Source organism: Contarinia nasturtii, unplaced genomic scaffold (assembly GCF_009176525.2).
Source record: "Contarinia nasturtii isolate CC-2019 unplaced genomic scaffold, AAFC_CNas_1.1 Cnas_scaffold_129, whole genome shotgun sequence".
Lineage (NCBI taxonomy): Eukaryota > Metazoa > Arthropoda > Insecta > Diptera > Cecidomyiidae > Contarinia > Contarinia nasturtii.
The window spans coordinates 13,343,597-13,368,377 of NW_022197486.1; the positions used below are offsets into that span (position 1 = coordinate 13,343,597).

The window sequence follows — 24,781 nt, forward strand, 5'->3', positions numbered from 1 at the left end:
TTTATTTTATGTGAGTTTTTTTCTGCAGGCGATTAAAAATGCACGTTTCCAACCAAAATACATTGTGTAAGGTAATTTTGAGAGATCAGTAAGGTAATTTTTGCATATAATTTACACCGATAAACGAATATCAAGTCAATATATAGTAAGTCAGATTTTCAATAACTTTTCTGTGTACCGCCTTGACATTGCGAAAATACTGTTGCTCTGTGATTCTCTCGATGCAATACACGTCGAAAAACAATTTGGCCATTTCAAAATTTTGGGGTGATTATAATATTTAACTCTATACAGTGGTGTGTGCGGGAAAGTAAAAAACACAACGACACATTAAAATCGATTCGATGTCATAAAAGACAATGTGAGCTGCATTTTACTTGTATTGCTTTATCGAGGTACGTATCCATGTACATATAAATCCATGCGACAAACGAAATATTCGATATACGACGACACGACACATGAAAAAAAAACCACAATACTGAACAAACATTCTCGTAGTAAATTCATTCCACACTTGTCTCTGGCACAACCGTGATTTGAGTGTATATTGTGTAGATACATTCAAAGCGATTCAAACATTGTTTAGCCGTTAATACGATCAGACGATACTCTGATAGCGGTCAATTTTATTTTATTTTTCTGTTATCCACATAGCTGATTAAAATAATTTGTTGATGGTTTTTTTTGTTGTTGTTGTGTTTGAATTTCCATTCAATTGCTATTAAGGCTTTTATTGCCGACGCGTGCGTGAAATGCAATTAATTGCATAAAATTGACTGTTAATGAATGAATTTCAAAGTTTTTGTGTGAACAAAAGTTTTGGTGAAGTGTTTTTGTGTAAAATTTAATTGAATTTTATCGATATTTTTACAAGCTAAGAATAAAAATTGTGATAAGTTGAGTGAAAAATTTGTTAGGACTTTGAACATTGTGATTTGGTTGAGATCTGTAGTGTTTCCTGAGAAAAACAAATTTTCAAAAAAGGTGGGTAAAGTTAGAATAGATGGTTTAGTTTTAAAACAAATCAAAACCTCAATTTGGAATTATATATTGTTTTTGCCATGTAATTATTATTATTTCAGAATTTGTTGTATCACAGACTCGCTATTAGTTACGGCAGTTTAAAATAAATGCCACTTATTCCATTGAACTTTGTCTTCCGTGATGCGCGTATGTGTATGTTCAACAAGAAATGCTTTCTGAATGAGACGCGAAATAACGAGAGAAAAAACGCATCCATATTCCCATTTACTTGTTGCTAATTATTATTTGCTCAGAACAAATCCTTTGTTCTATCCTATGTTCATAGTGTTTGGCATACAAAATGTACATATATTGCCGAATGCTACCCAAATTAATGTTAACCGCTGCTGTTGTTGTTTTATGCCGTTTTTTTTAAATTCATTCTCAGTTCGGTTCTCTCAATTGGCTGTATAAATTCGGCGCACAAATGAACATTCGTCGAAAGTTGCTTGAATATAATTGCGATTACAACGATTATTGTTTTATCGTTATTGACTTGATTATATATGCTAATTAAATATCATCCTCTCTCTCTCAATTGTTGATTTTGCAAAAATCTTTAGAAACTTGTTTTTTTTTCCTCAATTTTATCATCAATTTTGTGTATTGGTTCGAGTGTTGAATCATTTGTTGCGAGACAACACACCGACACTATGGTTAATCGTGCAATCAAAATTAAACTAGGCGCATCAGCAAATTGCTCGTTTAGAACTTGTTGCAGAATCTCAACAAGAGTAAAAACTCTATAAACAAATAATGTACACAAATAAAATGGTTACAAAGTTTTGTAAAAAAATTGACTGGCTTTAAGCGAAAACGTAGTGTACACACAACGTAATGTACACATTGTTTTTGTTGAATGACGGCAAAGCAAAAAAAAAGTGACAAAGATTTTCGGTTGAATTTGTGAATTCTATGCAGTCGTTTTTTTGCAACCATTTTTTGCAAATATTTCGAGCGTTTATTTAGCGTTTAGCATGTTTGTGTCATTTTATCAATGGGATCAGTACGAAAGAATCATCACAGAATCACCACACGTTTTCGACCTTTCTGTAAAATCAATCATTCTTCGTATTGCCCTTCAAACTCTCTTTGGTGTCTTCGCACATGCACACATGATTTCAATGAGATTCACAGATGGTCTCGCATTTTTGAATGCTTTTCACATTCCAGCACAATTGTACGTACATTGTTTTATGGATAATACAAGACACAAACGAAGACAAATAAAACAACGTAAAATCATGCAAATCATTCCGACTTTGTGGTTATTCAAGCAACGATTTGAATGTCAGAGATGAAATGCGATCACATTGGTGTGGTTCTGATTCCAATTGAAGTGTAATGATTTTGTGTACATTTTGTATTTCATGCAAATCATTACTTCAGTCAAAAACACCATTTAGCCATAAATAATGCGTTTTATTCAATACCGCAATTCAATTGAAATATCAACATAGACACAACACACATATAAACTGCATATACGAAACAAAATACACTCTTTAGTCAATCTAAGGTTGATGTCAAGGTCTAGTCTCGTTGCTGTTCCATTAATAATTGCACTCACTATGCGCCGTCGTTTCAACTTATTTACAATCATCGTTACGTTACAACGACCATAGGTTACAGAGAGATGTTTCGCATTCATTGCATTTATTTTCTGTGCATATAACACCTTCGGTGCTGCATTGCATCGTCAAGTAGCAAAAAAAAACTTTTGCGATGACGGTGTCGAGGAAAACGTGAAACTTGTTTCTTTTCTGTCGAAGGTGTACGCGGCCAGTTTTATATGCACTTTTAAACTTTTCGTCGGTAAACATTTGAAAGTTGAATAAAGAAGAATTGGTAGATTTTTTTTGTTGTATTTATTTTTCTCTGCATTTGGAAGCCGTATTTGTTTTTTTTCGGCAAAATTTTCCAGAAAGACGTTTTTGAGTTATTTAATGCTTTTATCCTCGAAAATACCAAATTTATAAAATTGGATAAAATTCTCTTTTGTTGTTGAAATACAGAGAGACTGGTTTTATGGAGTAGTTCGCCGTCTATCTGTAAGCATTTAACGTGAATTCAGAAGTTCGAGCATTGATTTTGATCCACGAATGCAAACTAAGTTAATAAATTGCAGTCAACGATTCTGTCTTATCATGCACATACTTCAACATGCACACCAACCTCAGCCACTGTAAACAATCATTCAATCATTTCGATCGTTGGCAAATTGTCGATTTTTATCAAACAAAATTATCAGCAGTTGACAATATTCAAATGTGTCCAGCCCGATGAATGCAAGCATAGCAATAATTGAAGTAAATCAAATCAAGTTATAGTTCGATGTGAGGTTAATCATGTATCAGAAAAATTGAAGGTCTTCCCATATAACATTTTACTTGGCAATATTATGACACATATTCATTTAGACGCTTTATACTCACTCACTCTGACGTTGAGTTCAACTGCTTGAAATTCAATGTACTAATTGATTTGGTATGCACATCACCGATGTTTCGAAATGGTTTCACTTTTTAACACAAAACGCATCATTTTACTTCTAAATAATATAATTAAAATTCAAGCTGGGCAAATAAACGATTGCAATGTAAGTGGATTGAGTGGTGGTCATTGTTTTTGCTATCGCTGTTGATTTTGTCCCATAATAGTAGATAAATCAATAAACAAAAGAAAACACATAGATAAATATTAAGACCGTATGCGTATGTACTAGCGTATGCATGTTTATAAGTTGGCTTGGCGTTCACTACAATCTAAATGAAATGACATAATAAATATGTAAACATTTTTTGTTGTCGCGTTTTTTTTTTGTTTACAAGCTTTAAATTTTTTATTTGTAATGATCAGCTCAAGATTTGGTGCTTTTCTCAGATCATATAATTATGTAATTTCAAGACCTGCTTCAAAATGATATGCTTAAAAGTTATTTTTAAATCAATAAAAATGGCACCGATTTCTTTCGGTTCGGTTTCATTTCATTGATCAAGATTTTGCGTAATGTTTTCATTCCACATTATCAATTCAAGGTTTTCTCAACTTCTTCCTCACACAAACTGGTTATTATTTTGTTTTATATTGGACAAATTAACCGTAAAATATATGATATATCAAATAAAAAATTAAAATGCATATGTCAAACTGGAATGAATATGCTACTATTCCACCACAATGCAATTGTGTATGGTAAGCGTATGATAAATAAATAAGGGAATTCAAAAACTGTGAATATTTCCAGATGGACGTATCACCCGGGATAAATCCTTGTGATCAATTCATCAAATAAATTTTGGATTTTGTTCAAATGAAACAATCAAGCATGTGTCAATATTTTCTTCTTTTCGGTGGCCAACTATTGTTCCGTGAATTATGCGATGACGATTATCAGATACATTGTTTGCGTGTTAATAATTTCCATGAAGTGCTTTAAAATGAAGGCAATTTAGCCAAATAGTCCACAACAATGGACTTAACTTAACTGGGTGTTGTTCGAGATTTTTTATTCTTCGTGAAATACCATCCGACATAATAAACATGTAAAATCATTTATGACACATAGCACATATGTATTATCATAGAATTATATATGGCATTTTTATCGTTGTTAATGATACGTTACATTTTTTGTACGTCCATTTATTTTGTGCGTATTTTCATTTTAAGTGATAGTTCCAATATATATGGTTATTGTACTAAATACACGCACAAACGAACAAAGATTCTTTTTTTTAAAAATCAAATAAATAATGAAAAAATGTCCTGGTATTATCGAATTTTATCGATTTTCTCGGAGTGGAAACTTTTCATTTAATTTTAATTTTAGAACAATTTTCTCTAGATTTCAAAAGCAATTATTTCATTTCCGATATATTTTTTTCCATTCGTATTTCCAATACCGTTTTTTTTCTTGTTTGTTTTTTTAGGTCACACGCGTGCACTATAAGTCGATTGAAAAAAAAGGAAATAAAAGGAGGATGAGTGCCCGTATTGACACGCAATTGACATCGGAAAATGGTCGCAAGGAAAGTTCAGTCGGACAGCCCACATTGTTTGGTGAAGTTCCGGAAAATGAGAGTGACACAGTATCCCAAAGCAATAATTCCTCTATCGTTGAGACGAAAAATAGAATTAATTCGACCAAGCAAAATGGCATCACTGATACATCAGTTGCGGTCATCAACATCGATGAAGACGGTAAGTAAAATAGAACGAATCCAAATCATGCATGTAATTAGATTCTGTAATAGATTGATTCAACTTTGGTTTGTACTGTTTAATGTCAAACGTATTTGAAGTCATTAAGTCATTCCCGATCAAATCGTCAATTATAATCGAAAATTGATTTCGTCATTGGTCTTTTTCGTTTCACGATTATCAGGTGAATTGCAATGAACTGAAACAACTGTTTGAACATTGTTCAAGCAACAACTGTCAATTTTTTTGAGCAACTTGTTGAAAGTGTTTGGAGAATCGCAATAATGGATCCATTAACACGCAAAACGTAATGCATTTATTTGTTGCCGGCTATGTTCAAATCAATAGACGTTCTTTTTCTCTCGTATAACTTTCACTGATCCTTTTTTTATCTTTTGAATGGAGCAAAGAACATGAATGAGAATTAAGAATATTCAATATTGAAATGGCTCAAAGCCTGCACAATTTTATTGAATATGCTTCAAGACTTTTCACATCAAAAATTGAATTAAATACCAAACTTGTTTAACTTTAACAATAGCAAGCAAAAGTTTGGCTCATTAATTTAACACTAGAACCAAAACCATCCAATCAAAGGTCAATACTTTTTTTCCCGTAAGTTACATGAGAAGAAACAAAAAACTACACAAAACGAACGTGGATATCAAGTGAACTTTTTGTAAAGCCCAACTATCGACTTTTCTATAACTTTAAAAACGACGAAAGAAACTCAATTTTTTGTAAGCGAAAACTCATTCTTTACCCAGTACAGGCTGGTTTAGTGGTATATTTGGTTTTTGGCGCACACATTTTTTTTGCACATCACATCGATTAACGCACCTCAATTGCATAGGTAGATATCAAATGTGCCTAGCGGTTGTGAGTTTTCTATTGATTTCTTTGATATTCTAACAAAGTACACAGTAGACACGGAGATGATGAAAGATTGAAAAAGCGCTTGACGAAAAAAAATCATGTTTTGGTAGTATTATAATTGCACTCGAAAACCCAAAGGAAATAAAAACTGAAAAATATGTATAAAAAAAGTCAACATTCTGGTCAAACATCAAAATTATCCGGTTTTTTCGCTGCCATTCGATACGGGAACGCTTCTGTCTAGTTGCTATAAATCACGAAACATTCTTGTCAAGGTCATCATTTTCTACATTAGGGTGTTTCCCATATCTGTAAATAGAAAAATGGTATTTTTTAATTGAAAGTAGACAAAATTCTATGCTGGTTAGTAGCATCGATACAACAAAGCGATTTATATCAACACTTCCCGAAGCGAAAAACGATTGTTGCCTCTGAATATGGATATCAATCACTCCATTATATGAATAAAATCTCATAGTGAAGAATACTTACAGAAAAAAACACCTAGAAATGCACTTCCTCGAAATGCTGAGACACAACAGTCAGTCTCAGTTAATGTAACAAATTACAATATTAATTTTTGATTAATTTTCGAGTACGAATGGTGATTGGTGATGCTTAAGGCTGCTGATTCGGTTGAACTGCTGGCTGTCGCGGTGATCGTCTGTCTAATCCTGCCGGAATATCCCATCCAAACAGCTCACAATGTCCTATTCAAAAGTAAACACACACACGGAAATAATGTATAGATTATTGGCAGAAATGATTTTTTTTCTTAAATCTATACAAATGTCATTAAATATTGCATACATATTTATCATCGAGCGCTAAAATAGATCATTCAAATAGTGTGCATTTCATTTAATATGTAGAATATATGCAAATGCAAATTTCTAATACACATACCTTTGATGAGAATGCATTTGGCGGCGACGATATCACGATCCCAAGATGTCTTGTGTACAGCCATTAGTAGTTGCTCGTCTTCGATTTCCAATTCATTTTCATCATCGACTGCATATGGCTGTTGAACAGTTGCATACGGTGCATCAGCATTGACTTGAGCATATTCCAATTTACCACTCACTGTGTTTACTTGCCAATTTTTTGGATACACGGCCACCTTAGACAGTAAACGTTCAGCAGCAATATCGAATTCTTGCTCAGTCATGAGTCCTTCTGCCCAAAATCGCATCAAATAAAGTTCAACCTCATCTTTGTTGTACCTCAATTGCCGTTTGCTGCGCTGTGCTACGATTTTTGATGGTAAATATTCGGCGAAAATTGAATCGGGCTCCGCTCCACAATTTTCACACACTTTGAATCGATGGCTCCTTGTGGCTGGATTAAATCGTCGCCCACACTTTGCACAATGCTGCGATGTACCCCACTCATCTGTTTTGCGCACACGACAATTGCGACGTTTTCGAAAGCCTTTGAGTAGTTTGCGCGTACCTGGAGCTCTCACATGCTTTTTGATTCGAATGCACGAGTTTGGTGATATTTCTGCATTTCCCATGTGAATAATTGCGGCTTTATGATTGACCAAATTCCCAGTGAGTTTATCAACGGTTCGATTCGATTCGACGTACTTGTCAAACTGCAACAGCGTGTATTTCGGTGTTGTATACACGGCCATTCCTTTCTTGAGCATTTTGATACGATGATGAACGTAATCAATCCAGAGTATGCCCAGTGGTGATGGCATTCGCTGATACAATTGTCGATTATTTCGATCGTCCTGCTCCTCTTGGGTGAACTGCTTCGTCCATCGTTTTGCCTTTACATCGCGCGTCTTCTGCTTTGCCAGCCAATGGTACTTCTTACTGGACGTTTTCAAGTTGACCTGAAATGGAAAAGTGAAGAAAAAAATTATTCACGTAACTGTATCACTTTCTATTTCTCAATAATGCCAAAAATTTAAACACTTACTTCTTTCTTTGTTTCGATATTTCGACGAACTGTGGCATTCCATGTTTTCATGCCTGGATCGATTCCCAGTTCGTAAGCAAATTTTCCGCCGATGAATTGCTTTCGAAGAATATCATCATTCTGCATCTGTTGCTCGTATTGCTTTGACATGCGATACATAATCGACACAGATTCACCGTTGCTGACGATGGTATAATGGAATTCTTTGTTTTTCTTCAGTTTTCGATTGATGGTCGTAAAATCGAATACTTGATTCCAATAGAATTCTTTGTTCTGGCGAAGGTAACTTTCGGTTGCTTGTCTACCATCAACTTGTGGAAGTAGTTTCGATTCGGCCAGCATTCGATAGAAGACATCATTGCACATGAACACTGCCTTTCGTTGATAATCAGGCAATGGAACAACCGAGAGATTTTTGATATTTGGTATCTTCACATTGTTATCTTGCGCCCAATTGTGCCACTCATCGATTTCTGTCTGCATAACGAGCCACATTGCAGTTGCTTTGAACCAATAATCGCCTTTTGAAAAATCCTTGATGTTGTGATCATTGGTTGGGCCACCAACTTCTCGAACAATTGCAGTAACCATGCCAGTAAGTAATGTTCGCTTGTGTCGTTTGAAATCTGCATTTTGATGAGTGTCACGGATCGCATTGTAGCCTCGAATCATCAAATCGACTGCATTGTCAATGTCCTTCTTGTCGAATTTCCAACCGGTAGACACTGCGTTGAATTGCCACGCTCGCATTCGCAGATAGTTTTTCAATTTCTTCTTGCAGTGTGTCTTTTGACCGGTTTTCAAGCATCGCGTGTGATTTTGGCACAGCGTTTTAAAATGATTACCAAAATAATCGTTCTTGGGCCAGGCGAAATTATTTTCTGGACTGAGCTCTTCGACAAACTGACGGAAATGTGGCTCCATATTCTCACCTTCTTTGTTTTTTTGCAAGACGGCATAGAAACATTGCTCAATCACTTCTTCGCCACGATTCTTTTCAACGAGCTGTCCTTTCTTCTTTCCTTTTTTGGCCAGATACGTTCGGTTTTTAAAAAACTCCCACTGTCGATTCATTTGTGCCGATTTCACTTTATCCAAGAAAAGTAATGATGCCAAAACGGTGATTTTCGTTGACATTATGCTTTTCTGTTCGATCCACGGTTTGACAATGTGATTGAACTCTGGTCGCAAAATTGTGTTGAGGCGCATTTTAATCGCGAACAATCCATTATCGTTTACATCATCATCAGCATCCTTTTCTTTTTGCGCATTCGTTTGAAATTTGTATCGCTTTTTTCTTGGCGCTGTAGCAGCCGTAGTTTCACCAGTCGTTGACATGTTGAACTAAAACGAAATAAAAAAAAAACACACGCGCAACTTAGAACACAAATAAAATGACAAATATATTTTCTGCACTGTGTAATTTTTGTAAATGAATTGAATCAATAGGAAGCACTGAATATATGGGGACAAAACTGACACTTGATGTTACCTGATTGAATGTTAAGCGTGAAGTGATTCAAAATCGACAAATTGAGTGATATTAACTCTTTTGAATGCAACATATAAATGCAAACCACACCAACACGGTCCCAAGTTGAATCGAAATATTTGCAGTTTCAGCTTGTGAATGTTTTGTTATTATCAAAACTAAACAAAATCAAACACAAAATTCACCGCAAATATCTCGTTTGAAAACAATCGGTTGACAATGATTCCAATAGAAAACCGCCAACAGCGAAAAATAAACTTCTTTGAAAGCAAGAAACAAATATAACATACACTGACACAATCCAAAAATATGTTTTAGCACTTTTATCAATCGAATCCAATGAAATTATGACGATGCAAATTCAAATAAAAAAAAACATTGATTCTGACAAGTTTCAACACGATCGTTTCATTTGAACCAACACACTTCTCTACATTCCGATGGTTATGTGTCGAAAGCATTCTTAAACTGCACACATTTTTTGTTTATAAAGCGTTTGAATAAGAATGTATGGTACGGAACCAATAAACGGAATCACAGTTTGTATGTAAACACTTAAGAGCAAAAGAAACGGAATGATTATTATTATTAGCCTATCGCGATGGATATAAATGTGTATGTGTTGTATGGACTGCTTGGTTCAAATCATAAAATGATTTTACAGGCCAAAAAAACAGCTGACACAGCGAACAACACGATTCTGAAAATGCGTTGAATATAAATACTTTCTTTTGTTTATTTATCGAATTCTAAAGAATCGCAACAATATTCTATCAAAGCGAACAGTGTCGATATACGTGCAAACAGCAAAGAGAATTGTACTTCAAATTCTAATCAACTATATTTTCAGATATGTTTTCGTTTCGGGAAGTGCTAAAATCAATCGCTTCGTTATATGAATGCCATTTACTAACATAGAATTTCGCCTTCTTTGAATTAAGAAATACCATTTTTTTATTTGCTGATACGGGAAACACTCTATTCTACATACTCATATGATAGCATATGATAGGCCTTTCTTCAAATGATTCAACGCCCCTACGTATACGAATGATGCACAAAAGAACAAGCAAAATAGTTTACTGTATTTGCTTTCATTGTGTGAAGTTTTATCAATTAAAAGTCATGCTCGCAAAGATAATAACCAAATGTGATATGTCTGAGTTATTTGAATATTTATGTGGTTTTTTGTACGCAGTTAAAAGATGGCTTTGCATACGTATCATCAAGTTTAAATTCCCTGTCTCCGGTTGGCCAATATCCTAATTTATCTGTTAGCAAGGAAGTTTGTGATCAATTCAAAGATTCACAATAAGAGTATGCGTGTGCGTATATTGTTTGTTCTTGTGTTAATAAGAAAAGTGGGATAATTTGTTGTGCAGTTGTGATATTTTCCATGTTCTGTATATGTATCAAAAGAGATAAAACTAGAGCACAAACATATTATTGCTGGTTATGGAATCAATCGTTATCTTTTATGAATTCTATACTTTCGATTTGAAATATATACTTTTCAAAGAATCGTTTGTTCTGTATATATACAAAAGAAAGCAAAAGCCTTTGGTTAAATAAAAATAAATTTTGATAATTGAAAGATATAAACATTTCAATGTTAAATTCTAATTAATTAATGGACTTCTGAGCTCATCATTTTTTATTATTGCAAGTGGCATTAAAAAAAATAAAATTCGTTTTTTTTTCTTCATAAAATCTCATTATCTTTGTACGTATGTATTGAATACATTTAAGAAAAACGCGAATAGGAAACCAATATTTCAATGACATTCGGTCATATACAGAATGAAGATAAAAAAAAAATCACAATGAAAATGCTACTTAATGTGAACCAAATACATTTGTTTCGCTAACTGCCAACCAAATTGATATTTTAATGTCGTCCTCCCTCTCAATTTCGAATTAAGAAACGGATAAAGAAAAATATTCAAAAGTTTAAATTGATTTAGGAATGTTACGAACACCGGCAAAATCCAATCAAACTAATGGTAGATTCAATCGATTTTCATTGAAGTTTGAAGTTATAAGCCCCTGACTGTAGCATATACAACATTGATTACGTCAGACGACAATCAAATTGTACACATTAGAAGGCATGAGCTCACTTTTCAAATATGCCCGAAACCGTTGTACAACGATTAACCAAACACTAGACACCAGTCACAATGTTCACAGTATCTGGCGTTTATGTGTGTTAGTTGCAGTTGTGTTGGATACATAGTTCGATTGAGACAGAAGCCGCCTGTCATATGTTTTCGTCAAATTTAAATGTGTGTTGGTGTGCGCTCGAGAGATTAATGCGTACACGACATCATGGCCGTCCATGTATGTATAAGTCTATGTTTGTGTTTGTATTTCATTTTTTTTTGGAAATGTAGGAGAACTGTCGCCGCTTAACGAGACGAGAAGAAAGATTGCACACACCAGATGATATTGTGTAGTAATTGTGACCTACAGTCACTGTAGTACAGTGTCCATCGCTCTGCAAATATATGCTGAATGTATCGCATTTTAAATTAGTGTGTGACCCGTGAAATTATTATCAAGAATAAAAACTGAGAAAATAATAAATTTCTTTGTTCCAGTAAAGATAATTCACTGAGTGAATTTTGACGTGTCAATTCATTTCATTTGATCAATTCGGAAAAAAAATTCACCGAATTTTTTTTCAATCACACTTCAAAGTAAATAATTGTTTGTAAATCTCGACAAAATCACAATGGATTGTTTGCTGACCATTATCGTTGGTCTGTTTATCGCAATAAATTTAAATGTGACCACTGCGTATCAAGATTGTAGGTAGAAATTTAAAATAAAAATTGCATTAGAATTGTAAACGATTATTTTCTTCTATTTGTTTTTTCTTCTTCTCTCTTTTCATGCGTGTATTGAATATTTGTTGGTGACAATGTCCATTTGTTTGTGTGCTCGTTTCTATTTTTGGAAAAAATGGACTCGCACAATTCTTCCGTGCTATGTGCATAAACCACAATTCAATAAAATTTCAATGTCATCATGATTTAATGGGTGGTTTGCAACGATTTTTTGTGCGTTTCAAATACTTAATTCAGATTCGTTACGAAAATTATGTTCAGGATCTGAGTTTCATCGGTCGTTTAATAAACTTTACCACAATGAACCGGGCCTTGCATTATTTAATCAAAGCGACTCAGCTACATATGTTCATGACACTTTGATTAAGGATAATATCGATGAATTTCAAAATTGTGAATTTACAGTCGATGGTAATTTATATACACCGAATGGACAATATCGTCGCGGTATATTTGCATCGGTCAATCGATTAAATTTTCGTCTATATTCGAATGGGACATGTATTGATTATGTTCGTTTTCGATTTGTGAATGACTCAACCGACAAGATTTGCGGCCGCTTCAATGCCGAAGATGAAATTGGACAAAGATCATTCTTCACTGAACCATCTGGCGTTATAAAAGTTCATATTTTTGTCGACAAGTCCATTCCATTTACCCCACAACAAGATTCTGTTCAAGTGAACCTTTTATTTACAGCTTATGAACGTAGGTTTTTTAATGAAATCTTCACTTTTTCTTACTAACCACATTTTTCAAAATATATATATATTCCAACACAGCATGTATGGCGAATCGCAATTTGATAAAATGCATTCCAAATAACGACGAATATTGTATTTCATCCGTATTCAAAAATGATGATGTTCAAAATTGTCCACCACCTGCCGGCGATGAGAGGAATAAACAGCAGAAATCGAATCAAATTCAATATCACGATGGAAACGGTAGATCCACCAAAAGTGGTGTGACCAAAAATAGCATCACATTTGGTCTTTTGTTTATTTCTGCATACATGGCCCTTTCACTGTCATACATTTTGTGAATAAGAATTGTTTTTTACCTTTGAACAAAATCTTCAGAATTTTTTCTGTGATTCCACACAAATACTTAGCGTTTTTGAGCAACGTGCACACTTTTTCAATCTTATATTACGGGTAAATAATTGAATAATTATAGCCAATAATAGAATTATATACAAATAGATTTCTATTGGATATATTTATAAAGTTTGCATTACATCTATACAATTGAAAATACACTGTTGATGCTTATGAAGCATCAAAAAAGGCATTTTTTCGAATGTTTAGAGAAAACTATATTTAAATGGCTTTTGTTGAATGAAATCTCTTTAAGAAGTAGTCTTTGAGTTGATAATCTTGAATATTAAACTCATACGATTCGTATTGGATGCCTTCGGTATGCCTTAATGAAAATTATTTTTATCTAGTCGCTTGCTCTGTACTATTGAGTGAAATAAATACAATTACAGTTTTAAAAAATGCATTTCATTTCATGTAATTTATGGTTGTTTCATATAAAACAAAAACAAATTGTAACCAAACAAAAAAAAAAATCGTGCCGGTGATCTATGAATAAATAACAAAAATCACAAGCTAATTATCAACATACTTGTTTTTTTGTGTATAATTTCACATAAAATTATGGTTGATCATGTCAATTATTTCATTAGCAATCACATTAATAATTTCGCACCTTTTGCGTTTATTTGTTATTTATTTGTCTTTTTATATTTTTTCAAGTTTAAATTCATCTCAAAAAGTTATATGTTCTAAATCCAAATGGAAAAGCTTTCCATCGAATCGATTGGTGCGTAGTTCATTCAAAAATATTCAGATGGAGTCACGAATACATGACCTATGGACATTGCATAAAAACAATATTATTCCACGATTTCTTTCACATATAACGCAATAAATTCCAACACACAAACATCAAATTTTAAATCGAATTGTTTTCTTTCAAAATTTCAAATCAATTGCATTAGAATTATTGATTTCATTTTATTTCGACCGGAACGGCTCAAAAATGTGTACAAACCTAAATCCAAAACAAAGCTGAAAACCAAAAAAAAAACAAGTCTTTAATTTGCAATGCCGACGTTTATATGTTTGTCTCATTTGACACATCATGTGATCTCTTGTGCTCTACAAGTGTTGAATGTGGTCGCCACTGATTTTGTATTCAGACTGTCAAATTTCCATAATATTTATACAGTCATTTGAGAGTTGATATTTGCTGTTTTATTAGTTAGCGAACTAAGGTGAACCATCCGCTATTGCCGTTCATTTGGTTCGAAAAGAAATCAAAATAGATTGTGTGCGTGTGTATATTATACATTTTATATACATTTTATTCATACTCATACTTATTTCTTAGCCGAATCATTTTATCACTGTGTATTTGTTTCAATTTTTTTTTTAAATGAATATATACTATAGTCGTGCCCTGTAGTTCAATTAAAAGTTAATTTTTGTGTCTGACTTGTAAACAGTCGGAAAAGGGTTCGAATTACGGATAGCATTGTTAATTTTTTGTTTACCGTGCCGTGCTAAAAATTATAATTTACTGATATTATTTAAAGTGAGTTGGATACAGAACACAATAATTAATTAATTGTTCCTTTAAAAGTATGGGCGGATCATGACATATTTAGATTAAACGAATTATTCTGTCTTATCATTTAAGAAAGCTATGTATTTTGGGTGATTCTTTGTTATTATTGCACGCAAATAGAGAACAAAATTCAAGTGTTTCAATAATTCTATGTAATCTTGTTAAAAACAACTGTTCCATCCATTGTGTGTTGAAAGTGTTCCATTTTTTATTTTGTTCTTTACACTGGCGGGTCAACGAAAAAGTATATATAAAAATATTTCAACACCGAATTTTAAATTATACGATTGATTTAATGTGCGATTCCAATCGGATTTTTCGGCTATCTTTTTTTTCATTCTTTAACTTTATATAGCTTTATTTCGTCAGTAAAAAACACGTTTTGATAATTTTCGGTATAAATTTTGTGTATGTTAAAACACAGTACAACAAAAAATTTACGGCGCAAAGTTCGGAAGAGTAGACACATTTCAGATTGTATTTTTATGTATCATGATTTTGTTTTTTTTTTTTTTGAAACGCAACTCGTTTTTGTTAATTCGGAATCAAATTACGTACGATTTTGACTTTCTCTGAATCTCTATTTCAATTATATGATTTTTTTTTACAGATCGTCAATTTTCCGCCGGAAAGAAAATGAGCAACATTGAAGCTGTAAGTATAAAATGATCACGAGGAAATGATATGTGTAAAATTGGCGTTAAGATTTTCGAAAGATGCATGTTCCAAAGTCCAATTTAGTCGATTAAAAGATTGTCTCAGCTATAAGCTTGAAACAAGATTGGCGTTCCGATTGGCCCAAGTTCCGAGCGTCTGTTCCATCTAGTGTAAATGTTTTGGTGCTTTTCGAATGTGGTAATTTGTGGATGGCAATAGCTTTGTGTTGCAGAAAGAGATTGTTAGAGACATAGTCTACGAACAAAATTTTTACATATTTATCACAATAATATGGTTTTATAAAAGGCAATATCGGTCGCTATGACACTCGAGCACTTTTACTTTTTAAGCGATATACATGATTCCACCACATACATTAGTTATATATTTCAATTTAAATATTTAGGGTTATATCATCGTCATGTATTCAAGCAGTAGTCAAGTGAATAAATTTTTATTCGAAAAACAGTTTAACATTGTAAATTTCAAATCATCGCCTCAACTCGTTTATTTGCTCAAAATTATTGACACCGTTCGCTTGTAATAGCAATTTTTGCTATTTTGTTCTTCAAATCACTCAAAAGTGATATGCAAATGATACAAAGCAAATACCAAGCAGTACAGTTTCTCATTCGCCACCAATGCGAATGATTCAACATCGATACAAAGTATTCAAATCGAGACAACTCCGTAGGTGAATTAAAGTAAAACTTGTAGAGCCGGTATTTTTAGTCGTTTTCTTAAAAATGATAATACAAAATACAGCAGCAGCAGCAGCAACAACAACAACAAAATATCTGTTCAATATATCGAATATACTCACGACGACGAGTGGTGACGTCGAAGAACGAGAAAATCCACTGAATAGATATGGTTGTGTATGTGCTGTAGTACATTGATCATACTCTTTTACAACTGTTTTATTTTCACAATTTGCGCATTATTATATTTATATATGTTATTAAAAACAAAAAAATAGTAAGCATATTTTTTACGTCATGAGGTAGACTGATTTTCGGTTAATTCCCAAAAATCGATTCATGAATTTAAAATGGCATTATAAATTTTAGGTATACCCATATCATTTTCAAAAATTATAATTTCGGTTAGAATTGAACAATCAAACCAACGGTTGTTCCAACCGTCAATGTCAATGTTTATGGTTGTAGCTTCTTTCATGTCTATTTTATAAAATGGTATATTGTAATGAAAATGAAGTAGTTTCAAATACGTTGACATTCAAATAATGAAAGTCATTGTGAACACCAAAAGATAAACCAAAAAACATTTTTTTTTTGCAAATATACTTCAAACCATGTTTTATATTTCCATTTTTTTTCATTCAACACACGTTCGAGATGTTTTTTTTCTTTTTTGAACGCACGTTCGGAACACACGATAAAATTGTGTTTAACTTCCTCCAAAATGAATATTTGTTGATAAAATACAGGGAACAGCAAACACGCTGCGAATTCAACAAACACATGCGCCGCAGAATCGTTTCTTTTTGCTTTTTGTTTATGAACAATGAACTCAAAAATAAAGCAAAAGTCAAATGGAATTCTGGTTTACGGTATTTGCATAAGAGCATCGGAGCAATTGCGATAGCTCAGTTTCAGGGCATGAAGTGCATTTTTTGTTGCGTACAATTTCAAAGTAGATATTCGCATGTAACCTTAGGTTTTACATTTAAATTCACTTGAGAATTTTGGTGCTAGGAAACAGAGGAAAAAAAATATTTTCATTTAATGCAAAACCAATTCATCTGGACAAGGGGGAAACCACGGATTCTAATATGTGCTAATTTTTTCTAATATTTCTAGTAAAACGCCATATAACATGCACATTTGACATCTTTCTAATATGTTCTAGTTTTTCTAGTATCGAGTTCGTGGGTAACCCCAAGCATCTGGAACAGCAATAGAAAAAGTGTTCAGCATTTGCTTTACATTACCAGAGTCCGGCATTAGTCAAAAACTTGACTAATTGCCATTGTTTTTTTTTATTATGATGAGTAGTTTTCTTGAATAATTAGTCATAATAATTATCAGTAATGTATTACAGACTTTGAAATATACTTGATCGGCGATTACAGACCCCTCAAAAGAATTTTCAGAAAAGTGAAGACCTTTTTCCTCTTCACTTTTTTTAGTGGAATACCAAACGATTTTTAATTTTTGCCGAAATGGGTTTTACACTATAGATAGAATTAGATTTCTTGGTTACCCCTCTCAATTTTTTTTTTTACATGATTATCAATTTGCCCGACTGTTGGATATATTAACCACTTTTTCCGTGTTATTTTGCGAGAGGATGTACAAAATGCATTTGAAATGGAATTTAATATACAGCCATCTGAATTTAAAACGCGGAATCATTGAAAAACTTTGAAGACTTTTTTCCTGCATTTGACAATTTTAATTTGCTTGCTAATATTTCCGTTATGCATCTGAGAAAATGTTTATTTATTTTTTATTCGCCGTTTAAGATCTGCATCATTTATCATAAATAACAATTTTTCTTCCGGATTCTTTTCCGTTTTTTTTTTGTTTGAAAAACTGTCCCCTCCTATAAGATCGGTCTTATTTTCATTTTCAGATCCATGAACGGGCCACCGTTGCATTCCAAAGTGGCAAAACCATCGATTTAACATTCAGGTGAGTTCCAATTTGCATCCTTTTGTTATATTTTTTGTATTTTTTTATATTGCGCATTTCCGTTGTAAATCATAATCGAACTGAAAACTGCATGATTGAGTATGCATAACGATTAAGTAAATGGACATTTAATTATTTGGCGGTGTTGAGAAAATATATTGTGGACTTTCATTTAGGTTTTTCGATAATTACGTCATAAATAAATGGTATTTATTTATGCAATCAACTATCTACTATATTGACGTCTGAATATTTGTTTCGTTCTTCCTTCAACGTATATATATTGTTTGCGTCATTCAGCATGCAATTTGATACATATAGGAACGTAACCGCTATAAACAACTTGAATTGAAGTAGACAAACCATAAAAAGAGATGTGAGACATCTACGCAATTTCTTGCTTTGGCATTTCGATTGAATTGTACAAAACTGACTTCTTTTCGCTTTTTAGTTGCGTTATTTTTTTTTCTTTCGTTTTGTTGTTTTTCTCTTTTGCTTGAATAGTTCGCATATGTGGTGTTTAGTTTGATGTTCTCGTTGAAAACTGGTCGGTATTGCATCAACAAGTTGGCCTGCAATAAAAATATACACCACATATCGTATGAGCATTGTTTTTTCATGCAACTTGTTTAAATTCAAGAAGGCGCTTAACAATTTAATAAGGTTTTATCAGACACGTTCACCAAGAAAAACAACAACAACAACTCATTTTTCATACAATAAACACACGAAACAAAATCAAATTGAAAACACACAAAAAATGAAAAAGTTTCTTTCCTGTTGAAATCGTTATGGTTTTCATTAAATTCACACACTTCAAATACACAATTCATACAATTTTATATTGCAAAATTAATGCAAAATTATAATTTTAGTTCATGGTAGTTTTTCGAAAATGTAATGATGAAACTTTAATCTTCTTCAACTTGGGCTTGGCTCACATATGTTAAATGATGGAAAAAGCAATGAATAAGGCTTAGGTACAGATTAGAATCAGAGTATTGCTCAGCGCTGCTGCCATCCACAGCATATTAAAATATCTTGCTGAGAATGCGTCGTCCGTCGCATGCGAAGGTACGTGGCAGTTTTTACATCACAGTGAACAAAAATGTATGCATTGTTCTCTTCACGATTATGTGACTCAAAACATTCAAACGATTGATTAGAGAACAATGCATGTATTGTTGTTCGCTGTGACATAAAACTGCTACCTACCTTCGCATGCGACAGACGACGCATTCTCAGCAAGATATTTTAATATGCTGTGGATGGCAGCAGCGCTGAGCAAAACTCTGATTAGAATTTTATATACAAAAGTAAAAAGTTGTGAATTTTATAATTGTCATTCAATTTTGAATCGTAACATTGTTTTACGATTTCAATGGATCTTAAGACGGTAAATCAGAAACATCGTCTGAAATTTTATGATAGAACATCTGTAATCTGATTTGGAAACTTGTTCCACAAATTTTGTCTGATTAAAATCTCAACCATTCGTTTTCAAATTCACAAAAAAGTGAGAAGGTAATTAACAATATTGGCGAAAATACATAGAAATTCATAATATGGAATGTTAACAAATTATTCAAATAGCATATCTACTAATATTATTCCATATTTACGTTCACTTATGTAAATTAATCGTATTGTTTTTTCTCAAAAAAAAAAAAAAAAAAAAAAAATTCTTTATATACAGGGAACAGCAATTGAATGCATTATTGCGTATGTATGAGGAAAATGAAGATGCGATGTGTGAAGCACTCTTGAAAGATTTGCATAAATGCCGTCAAGAATCAATTATCAACGAAGTTGAATTGCTGCGAAATGATGTGAGAAATTTGATTATGAACCTTCGTTCATATTCCAGCATTGACTATGTAAGTAGAAAATAAAATGTTTGAAATGAATTAAAAATACTAATTGTATAATTTTGGTGTGCATTTACCATCCATAGCCGGAGAAGCCGTTCGTTAATATGTTGGATTCGGTGGAAATTCACAAAGATCCATATGGTGTTGTATTGATAATGGGTGCATGGAATTATCCTCTTCAGTTGACATTATTGCCAGTGGCTGGCGCCATTGCGGCTGGTAATTGTGTAGTCATTAAACCGAGTGAAATAGCGCCGGCAAGTGCAAAATTTATTGCCGAAACAATTCCAAAATATTTGAATGAGGTAAGCACACTGTCACCAAATGCCACCACTGTGATTTAACTGAAACATTTTTTTTTTAACCAAATTTGTTGTTTAGGAATGTTATCATGTGATTTGTGGTGGCGTAGAACAAACGACCGAACTTTTGAAATTAAAGTTTGACTATATATTTTATACGGGATCAACACGCGTCGGTAAAATTGTGCATGCTGCGGCCAATCGATATTTAACACCAACAACATTGGAATTGGGTGGAAAATCACCAGTTTACATTGATGATACAGTTAATATTGAAGTGGCAACGAAACGAATCATTTGGGGAAAACTAATGAATTTGGGCCAAACATGCATTGCACCCGACTACATTCTATGCACGAAAGCTGTTCAAGGTAAAATCATTGAGGCAACGCGCAATTTACTTAAAGAATTCTACGGCGATGATATGCAACAAAGTCCCGACCTCTGTCGAATTGTCAATGCAAACAATTTTCAGTGAGTATCTTTCGTTCTAGATACATTTTGTTTCTTTGAAAACAAAACAAAAAAAAATACAAAAAAAACGAATATTTCGAATATGACTTTAATTACATTCACAGACGTCTTGTTAAGATGTTGAAAGGGGCTGACATTGCTCTCGGTGGTAACACAGATGCTGAAGAAAGATACATCGAACCAACCATTTTGATTAATGTAAAGCGAACCGATCCCGTTATGCAAGATGAAATTTTCGGCCCAATTTTACCCATTATTAACGTTGATAATGCATTCGATGCCATTCAATTTATTAACGCCGGGTAAGTAATCCATGGAGTTTGATTCTATTTTTTAAATGCAAAATTCAAGTATGGTTTCTATTAAACTTTTGTATAGTGAATTGCCGTTGGTTCTGTATCTATTCACATCAGATTCTAAAATTCAGGAGATAGTCTGCAAGCATACGAGATCTGGTAGCATATGCATTAATGATACGATGATGCAATATGTTGGTAAGATGACAATGATCAAAAAAGCATCGAATCTTTATTCATTTTCTATCTTCAAATCAAAATAGTTGAATCATTGCCGTTCGGCGGTGTTGGAATGAGTGGAATGGGAGCATACCATGGAAAAGATTCGTTTGATACATTTTCTCATAAGAAATCATGCTTGGTTAAAAGTATGAATCCGATTGCCGAGTATTTGTCATCGTAAGTGATATTCCAAATAAACGCAATTTGATTGAAAACGGCTCTTTTGAAATCGATCAATCATTTTATTATTTAAAAAATAAAAAATCTTTTGAACTTGTGATTCCTTTCAATTCAAAACTAATTTCATGTTAATCTACTTATATTTCAGATCCCGTTATCCACCTTATTCAGATCGTAAAACAAATTTATTGGTATTTTTGTTGAAGAAACGATACAGCATATCGCCAAAATATCTGGGTTATGCGGCGATCTTTGGTTTGGGTGTTATGACCACCATTTTGTACAATCACTACTCAATAGCTTTTAATAAGGTATAAAAACGAAGGAAATTTAACATTGCAAAAATACATTTAATTAAAAAGAAATATTGCATGTGAATATAAAAACAAACAATACTGTGCTGAGTTTCGACATACATTCAATTTAGTCAATAATAGTGTAAATGTGAACAATTTTCGATCTTGTTTTCTTAATTTGTGGTATTTATTTCTTTCTCTCTTCTATCTTTGCCATACATACTTTGAATCGATTTTCCATCACACATCCTTGGGATCACATACATCCAATAAACACAAAAAAAAAACAAACAAACTTACACACAAATTTATACAAATTCCATACACAATTCTAGAATGTGTTCAAACGGCGATAGCATTCGATTTTGAACATCCAATGGGACTTGACATGTTTCTTTTTTTTGAAAAAAGGAAGAAAACAAAATGTATAATCAAATGTTCCAAAATGTGTTTTATCTTGAAATTGAAATTTTGTTAGAAAATGAATTGTTTATCAAAGTTGATTTACCAAAATCGTTTGATTTTATCGATTTGCAGCCACTTGGGGTATGCATGATCATAATAGACCATTAATATTAAACAAAAAAAAACATTTCTATTGCATACATCATTTGCAAAGCAAAACGATTTTTTTATGCATTTATTTTGTGAAGGGCATCAATTTTCAATGGGTTTTTTTATAATTAGTTTAAGCGATCAACTAATAAAATTATATATTTTCAATGAAATTTTGGTTGTGTTTCTGACAAATAAATAATAATGGTGGATTTGATTTACGGTAATGGTATTGTTTTGGTTGGATGGCATGCATGGATTTGGAGTATTTATTGTTCGCATTTATTTCAACCATTAAAATGAATTTTAATGCAATCACATTAGATTGGTGATGAAATAGACGGCTGGTTATGGTTTTAATTGAATGTGAAAAAAAAAAAACGAGAAGATTGTTCAATAAGTTGATCTGTTCGGTCAATTGAATTCGTTGTTTCAAATCTCATTGAATAGACTCATCAATCAATTGTTATGCACACACGGTCAAATCCAATAATTATATCATTTCAAATGCTTCCTGAATGATGTTCGTCCTCAGTTGCAGTCTTTTAATGAAATTCGATTCAATTCGAAAAACAGAAAACATCAGCGACAATTGTTTCCAATTTTATTAAATTGTTTCTCAACCATTTTTTTTCTTGTTCGTTATAGAATGACGCCTGAAATTGACTGAGAAAATGGATATATTGAAGTGTGCAAGAGAAAAAATTACCAACAGATTTAATTTTAAGTGTCAATTACCTTAATGTGCATTATGTACGTCTTATTTTGGGGGATAATGATATTTATGTGTGTAATAACAACATGAATGTTTGCAGTGTGTGATGATCAACGAGATTGAATACATGATGTCTGCGGGCGTGTATCATTGCAACTTCAAAATACACAGCAATCACAATATTATTTAAGAGATGAAAAAAAAAACTGTTGCGGACTATGGGTTTCAAACAAATTACTACAGTATAAGCTATGTAAAGAAACGAAAAATGGACTGGGAATCGGCAGCAGACGAAATTATCAAAAAATTATGTCGGAACATTCCATTGGAAATATGAAACTAAAATTAAGATAAAATTTAGGTGAAAAAAAGTCAAACTTGATATTATTTACTTTTGTTTTTCGAAGACGAGACTTTTTTTTTGGAAATTACACTGAATCTATAATGTTCTTGCCTTCGAAAAAAAAAACGTTTCTTTGTATTTTTGAAATGATATTCCATTTCATACGATATTTGAGTTATTGGATTATTGAGCTAATGAGATAATGGTATTGTATATTTTTTTTGTTCTATCTTTCTGAAGTGGGAGTTAGCTTTAAGATGAAAATGTTTCATAATCTGTTTTATTTTGGAAAAGAATAAAAAACCAATTGAACAATCTAAAAACATAGTTGTGTAAAATGAAACCCATTGAATTGGCTTTTTTTAGTTAAAAGTTCCTATTTATTGTTTACACTTATAGCTTCTTAATAACTACACATTTCAATTAAATATTCAACATCAACGGGCTCTTATTCTCTTAATTCTCATTCATTTGTTTCATTTCAAATATATTGCAAAATCCATGCGTGTCGGACTGTATTTTTTTGTTCTACTCAACATTGTTTTGTTGGCTATTTTCTCTATTGTATTTTTCGATAATTTATCAAGATAAACAAGAAATTGTTTGGTGAAATTGATTTGAAAATTGTAAAAAAAGAGAAGAAAATGATTGGATGTATTCTAAATAATAAAGAATTGAAGTGAGGTTTGTGTGCTGTTTATTGAACAATTATTTTTCGTTTAGAATGAATTTCGAATTTTTCGTTTGTGTAGACGAAAATTGTTTGCTATACACAAAAAAAAACTTTATTTTATGCATATTTAGAGCCAAGTCATATAATACAGGACATTTAACAGTCAATAATAAAATTTATAAAAATAATCAAATATTATCTTTCGATCATTTTTGTACATCTACATCTTTGGTTTGGGTGTATAGTATTCAAAAAAAAAAAAAACGGAGGCCTGGCGAATATATCTCAAATTAAATTACGGTTTCCTACTACATTTTGTTAGGAAAAGAAAATATTGCACATACTATTACTATAATTTGTCTATTGACAACTATTATTTAATTTAGTACAATATGTGTAACTTGATCTATGTTTAGTCAATGGTGTGAGTTTTTCTCTATTTTTCAGAGCAATGAAAAAAAAACATAATAATTTATTTGAACAAAAAACAAAGGTGTGTTAGTAGTTTTAATCAGTTTCTAAATC

At 32.5% G+C, this 24,781-nt stretch overlaps 3 protein-coding genes across 3 annotated transcripts; 2 read left to right on the forward strand and 1 right to left on the reverse strand.

Annotated features, from left to right (window-relative positions):
* The first annotated feature begins 790 nt into the window (after positions 1-790).
* Positions 791-23,926, forward strand: LOC116347047 (aldehyde dehydrogenase, dimeric NADP-preferring). The gene is made up of 12 exons (XM_031777445.1): positions 791-987; positions 4,959-5,229; positions 15,626-15,669; positions 18,271-18,329; positions 20,026-20,206; positions 20,284-20,505; positions 20,582-20,976; positions 21,081-21,278; positions 21,355-21,470; positions 21,536-21,671; positions 21,823-21,985; positions 23,174-23,926. Exons 2-12 carry the CDS (start codon positions 5,010-5,012, stop codon positions 23,183-23,185), a joined length of 1,746 nt encoding a protein of 581 aa, XP_031633305.1. The 5' UTR covers positions 791-987; positions 4,959-5,009; the 3' UTR covers positions 23,186-23,926.
* Positions 6,541-9,057, reverse strand: LOC116347036. Its single transcript, XM_031777433.1, has 3 exons — positions 8,038-9,057; positions 7,012-7,951; positions 6,541-6,815 (listed from the first exon to the last, which is right to left on the reverse strand). Exons 1-3 carry the CDS (start codon positions 8,959-8,961, stop codon positions 6,724-6,726), a joined length of 1,956 nt encoding a protein of 651 aa, XP_031633293.1. The 5' UTR covers positions 8,962-9,057; the 3' UTR covers positions 6,541-6,723.
* On the forward strand, positions 11,945-13,880 carry LOC116347055. Its single transcript, XM_031777457.1, has 3 exons — positions 11,945-12,339; positions 12,616-13,086; positions 13,161-13,880. The coding sequence occupies exons 1-3, from the start codon at positions 12,264-12,266 to the stop codon at positions 13,421-13,423; spliced, it is 810 nt and encodes a 269-aa protein (XP_031633317.1). The 5' UTR covers positions 11,945-12,263; the 3' UTR covers positions 13,424-13,880.
* Positions 23,927-24,781: the final 855 nt, after the last annotated feature.

Bases quoted from the DNA above. Each gene is read 5' to 3' on its own strand.
- LOC116347047 (XM_031777445.1), top strand. From the start codon at position 5,010: ATGAGTGCCCGTATTGACACGCAATTGACATCGGAAAATGGTCGCAAG. The intron at 5,230-15,625 runs GTAAGTAAAATA...TTTTTTTTACAG, and splicing joins CATCAACATCGATGAAGACG to ATCGTCAATTTTCCGCCGGA. The intron at 15,670-18,270 runs GTAAGTATAAAA...TTTCATTTTCAG, and splicing joins AAATGAGCAACATTGAAGCT to ATCCATGAACGGGCCACCGT.
- LOC116347036 (XM_031777433.1), bottom strand. From the start codon at position 8,961: ATGGAGCCACATTTCCGTCAGTTTGTCGAAGAGCTCAGTCCAGAAAAT. The intron at 7,952-8,037 runs GTAAGTGTTTAA...TTTCCATTTCAG, and splicing joins ATATCGAAACAAAGAAAGAA to GTCAACTTGAAAACGTCCAG. The intron at 6,816-7,011 runs GTATGTGTATTA...ACTTTTGAATAG, and splicing joins CAAATGCATTCTCATCAAAG to GACATTGTGAGCTGTTTGGA.
- LOC116347055 (XM_031777457.1), top strand. From the start codon at position 12,264: ATGGATTGTTTGCTGACCATTATCGTTGGTCTGTTTATCGCAATAAAT. The intron at 12,340-12,615 runs GTAGGTAGAAAT...TACTTAATTCAG, and splicing joins GACCACTGCGTATCAAGATT to ATTCGTTACGAAAATTATGT. The intron at 13,087-13,160 runs GTAGGTTTTTTA...ATTCCAACACAG, and splicing joins TTTATTTACAGCTTATGAAC to CATGTATGGCGAATCGCAAT.